The following is a 5,543-nucleotide window of genomic DNA, read 5'->3' as shown; positions in this document are numbered from 1 at the left end:
CGTATTAGCCGGTTCTTGGGTAAAATTCATTACTATTTTATTTTTATAATTTAGATATAAAAAACTTGGAATATGGATGGAATAGTTGAACCAATAGTAGAATACGGAGTAGTAGTAGTATTTTAAAAAGAAAGCCCAATTATAGTCGAAGGATTGAACACAAGAAAATTTGTCCAATACATTTTCAACCGCCGCGTGAATTGTGTGTGGGCTCAGCGGCCATCTCATCCGATGATTCCCACCGTCGAAAGATTCTCAAAAGATCCAATGAATTTCCAATCCAACGGCTGAGATGAGAGACACGTAAAACTCAGTCCTAACTCCTAAAGCAACAATTTTTCAAACTTAGAAATAAACGACTCACATAATTCATTCACAACCCAATATTTCTTCTCCTTCTCATATTCATAGAATATTAGAATCACATTCCTCTCAAAATCTGCAACAACTTCCTCTGTCTCTGGTAATGACAAAAAAAAAAAGCCGACATTTGCTCAATTCTTAACCCTCTCCCTGCTTGAATCCAACCAATTTAAAGGCCAGAAGAATGTCTTCCGGGTTTCCAGGCGGCTTTACCAATCAGCAGCAGCAATTTCCGTTCCGATCGCCGCTAGCCGAAATCCTTCACGACCCTGCTTCCCAGATCCGGAAGAGATCACTAGCAGAATTTCAGCAACAGCAAGGCTTGGAGTTGTATCTACGAAACGTCAAGCTAAGGCCGAATTTCCCGCATGCAAATCCTCTTTCCCCCATCTTTCCGCTAGATTTCCCTACTGAGGTTTTGGGGCATGAAACTCACAAGAAGAAGATGATGAATCATCGGCTGCAGGAGCTGGAGAAGGAGCTTCTAGGAGACCAAGTGGACGGAGATGAGGTATCCGTCGTCACCCACAGCGACTGGTCGGAGACCATCCACAATCTAATCGCCCCTACCAAAATCCCCATTTCTCCGTCTCCGACTTCTTCTTCCTCCTCGTGCTCATCCACGTCAGCGTCTCCTCCGATCCTGACCACCAAACACTCTCTGATAGACGCCGCCGCAGCTATCTCAGAAGGAAATTTGGCCGCCGCAACCGAAATTATCACACGCCTCCAGCAGCTCGCTAACCCCAAGGGTACCTCGGAACAGAGGCTCACATCTTTCATGGTTTCGGCTCTAAAATCGCGCGTGAACCCCACCGGGACGTCGGAGCTCTACAGCAAAGACCACAAATTATCAACGCAAATGCTGTATGAGGTGTCGCCGTGTTTCAAGCTCAGTTTCATGGCCGCTAATCTCGCCATCATCTACGCAACCTCAGAGCAGGGGTTTCAGAGGATTCACGTTGTGGATTTCGAGATCGGCGAGGGTGGACAGTACATGCATTTCCTCCACGCGCTGGCGGCGAATCAATCCGGCGCCGCCGCCTTGAAAATCACCGCCTTCTCGGATAACACCTCCGGCGCCGACGAAAAGCTGAAGATCGTCGGCGAGAGACTGCACACGTTGGCCTACAAAATCGGCGTCCGGTTCGATTTCACAGTGAAGAAATTGATCGTCAGCGATTTGAACCGAATTAAATTGGGAATCGAGCCCGGCGAAGCCCTAGCCGTGAACTTGGCGTTCAAGCTACACAATCTACCTGACGAGAGCGTGACGACGGAGAATTTGAGGGACGAGCTGCTCCGCCTCGTGAAAGGTCTGTCTCCGGACGTAACGACGGTGGTGGAGCAGGAGATGAACGCCAACACGGCGCCGCTGACCGTGCGCGTGAGGGAGGCCTGCGAGCTCTACGGCGCGCTGCTTGACTCGCTCGACGCGACCGTGTCGCGGGGCAACCCGGACCGAGTCAGGATCGAGGAGGCGGTGGGTCGGAAAATCGTGAACTCGGTGTCGTGCGAGGGGAGGGAGCGGGTGGAGAGGTGCGAGGTGTTCGGCAAGTGGCGGGCTAGGATGAGTATGGCCGGGTTTGAATCGGTGCCGATGAGTCAACCCGTCGCGGACTCGCTGCGGGCGAGGCTGAACTTGGGGACACGTGGCAACCCGGGATTCACCGTGACCGAACAATCCGGCGGCATCTGCTTTGGGTGGATGGGACGGACCCTCACTGTCGCATCTGCTTGGCGTTGATTTACAAAAAAATTAAGTGTGAATTTAATTTCGATTACTTTTTTATTTTCAATTGTTGAATTAGCGTTTTGTATTACTAGGAGTCTTAATTTTGCGTAAATGATGCCCAGGAAATTAATAAAAGATTCACTAATTATTTGATCTTTCTTGAATTTCGTTACCCGCTAATTTCATAATTAACACTTATATTTATACGTGGTGTTGTTATATAAAATAATACAAAAATATAATTTAAAATTAAGTTATATTTAAATTGATAGGGGTTGGATAATCGATATGATCAGTTATAATATGATTATCATATAGGATTGAATCTTATAAATCCAATACAATATATATTTAATATTAAAATACACTCTTGTAAAAAAAAAGCCCAATAGTAGGAGTAGTGGTATTATAAAAGAGTGGATAAAAATCTAACAATGAGATGTTAGGCGAATATTCTACAAAGCTTTACCAAACGTTTGTTTGGAGACATTTTTGGGTAAGTTTCTCCAATTAAATTGGTCAAAAATGATTCCGAATAGATTTTAAAATATACTCCTAGTACTGTATTAGTCAATATTTTACATATATTCCATTTAGATCATTTTATTTCTCATTTTCCTTACTCTTATCATGATTTAGTTGGATTTTATTGCATATGAACTGTAAAAAACTATTTTTGTTGAATACATCTTTATATATTTTCAATGATTACAATAATAATGCTGTTCAAATATAACCTTTATACCTGCAATACTAAGATTTGATTCAAAATGCATAAGAAACAACTCTAATAATTAAACATTGTTTTTAACCTTTAACTATAAAAGACAGCTCTTTAAAATTGAAAATACAATATATATATATATATATATATATATATATATATATATACTCTCTCCCTCCGTAAAATGTTATCCACATTTAACTCGATGACGCGAGTTTAAGAAATGTGAAGAAAAAAGAGTGAAAAAAGTTAGAGAAATGTGCGTTAGATACGAGTCCCCTACAACCTATTGATGATGGGAGCGCTAGTGACGAAGGGAGCGTGAAGCAGGAGAGTCAAGGACATCTGATGGCGAAATCACCGCAGGTGTTGGACGCGGAGGGAGCGTCGGACGTGCCACCAGCCGCTTCGGCCGCGAGCTCGCGTCCTCGGCGACAAGCGCGCCCTCCGGATAAATATGGAGATTATGTGTCTTACTCCCTCCGTTCCATAGTAATGGAAGCGTTTCTTTTCAGCACGAGGATTAAGAAAAATTGTGTTAGATGAGTTAAGTAAATGAAGAATAAAGTGTAAAATGAAAAAAGACAGAGAGATGAAGAGAGAAAAAAGTAAAAGAGAGTAAAGCATGTGTGAAAAAATGTGTTGACTTTTATTCTAAAGGGAAATGACTCTATTACTATGGAATGTACCAAAATGACAAAATAACTCTATTACTATGGAACGGATGGAGTATTAGTTATATTCCTTAGTTAGTTATATTATTTATATTTTCGTATCTCAATTTCCTTTAGTTTGAATACTTGAACTTTAATTAATCGCGTCGAGCATATCTATATGCAATGGAGGCACTCGCCAATTTGCTAATACAATGTAGCAAGGCCGGATTTCGCCTTATTTCTAGCACAAAGGTGCTCGAAAATGAACTTTTGCTTGCAACTGTCCTCACAAGTTTGCGACGAACGTCAAAGCTAGCACACATGGTGCTCGAAGTGTGCTAGCAAAATGAGCTGTTGTAAGCACAATTGCAAGCTTTTTGCTTGCACGAGGACGAGGGTGCTAGCAAATGATCGCAATTTTTGTAGTGAAATATTCGAGCCATGTGAAAAAAGGTTAAAACAAAAAAACCGCCTATTTATTTTGTTTTAATGAGAATAATACTGTGATCTTTACGAAATTGTGCATTTAGCACTAATGTTAAAAAAAAGATAAAATAAACATTATCAAATTCGGTACATTTAAGGTCCATTCGGTACAAAAAATTGGAATTAAAATTCTATTTAATTGAAATTGGAATTGAAATTCTACAGAAAATAAAGGAATTGAATATAATTTATTTTCAAATCTTTTATTAGGTAAAAATGATAGGAAATTGAATTTGTAGAAATTATGCACACAAACACATGAGTGTGTAGTGTGTGTGTCGGTGTGTGTCTATGTGTAATTGTGTGTGTTTAAGTGTGTAACTCTGTGTGTATGTGTGTGACCGTCTGTGTATAAGTGATTGTGTGTGTGATTATGTGTATGTACGTGTGTTTGTTTGTTTTTGTGTTTGTGTGTGTGATTATGTGTATGTATGTTTGTTTGTTTGTGTTTGTGTAACTTTGTATATGCATGTGTGTGACTGCGTGTATTTGTGTGTAGTTGTGTGTGCTCCGTTTTAGTAGTGTGTGAAAGTGTCATTTTTCAATTATATGGAATTCCAATTTTTTAATTTTGATATGTAGTTCAAATTGTGAAATTGAAAGGAATTGAAATGTAATTCAATTCCAAATCTGGATGTTTTGCGTTGTCAAACATCGGATTCGAAATTGAAGTCTCCAATTCCATAGCCCCCCATGGTTCCGAACGGATCCATTATAGAATGTCAGTACAATTTCATATAAATATGAGAATAGGGATGTAAACTGCAAACTAAATTTTGTATATTAAATTTTCAGATCTGATATCAACAGATGATAAATAACTCTGTATTGTCAACATAATATCTCATTTAATCCTGATTGACAGTTTTATGAAGCCAGTTGACATTCGTATATTCTAATCCCAAATAACATTATGCTAACATTTACATTATTTATCATTTGCTGAGATTAAATTTAGTTTTGCAATGAACGAAATTTAGTTTATATTGGTAGTTCGTATTAAAAATCATATTACAGTATAGTAGGACCTTGTAAGTTGTAACAATACTTATATACCCCGACTTGTCTATATAAAAATTAAGGAATTTTATGGATTGCTCTTAGTTAACACTGTTGGATACGATGAGAAGTAACCTACTTGGATTTGTTATCTTTTGGGTTATGGTTGGGTCTAGTTTAGGTAGTTCTAGTTGGTGGGACACGTGTATTATCATAATTAGTTTCTCGTGTACCATACCGTATAAATTAGGTTCTCTTGGAGGTTCAGGGTTGTCATATTTATTGAAGAGAACATTATTGTTATAAATTGAGGATGCAAGAGAGTAAGTCTGTCTCAGGTGCGCGTGGGAAAAACATTTTAGTTGAGTTTCGGTTTTGATATTGGTACCAAATTATGTGCATGTGTCTAGCCTATTTTTTCCGGTCCATAAATTTTGTCACATCTTGATCGGGTATGAGTTAAAATTACTATAATGAAAAGTGAGTCAGATAAAAAAGTGGTTTCAATATTTATATATTAGTTTTATCATAAAATGTTTGTGATAATGAGTTAGTGGAATATGAGATTCACTACAAAAAA

General features: G+C 39.0%; 1 protein-coding gene across 1 annotated transcript; it reads left to right on the top strand.

The window, feature by feature from the left end:
• Nucleotides 1-363: 363 nt before the first annotated feature.
• LOC125203361 (scarecrow-like protein 8) lies at nt 364-2,253 on the top strand. The gene has a single exon (XM_048101687.2). It carries the CDS (start codon nt 548-550, stop codon nt 2,108-2,110), a length of 1,563 nt encoding a protein of 520 aa, XP_047957644.1. The 5' UTR covers nt 364-547; the 3' UTR covers nt 2,111-2,253.
• Nucleotides 2,254-5,543: the final 3,290 nt, after the last annotated feature.

This window comes from Salvia hispanica, chromosome 6, assembly GCF_029641045.1.
Source record: "Salvia hispanica isolate PSC_SH4W2 chromosome 6, Shi_PSC_v1, whole genome shotgun sequence".
NCBI lineage: Eukaryota > Viridiplantae > Streptophyta > Magnoliopsida > Lamiales > Lamiaceae > Salvia > Salvia hispanica.
The sequence above is the reverse complement of the archived record's forward strand: the minus strand, read 5'-3'. Positions and strand labels throughout refer to the sequence as shown.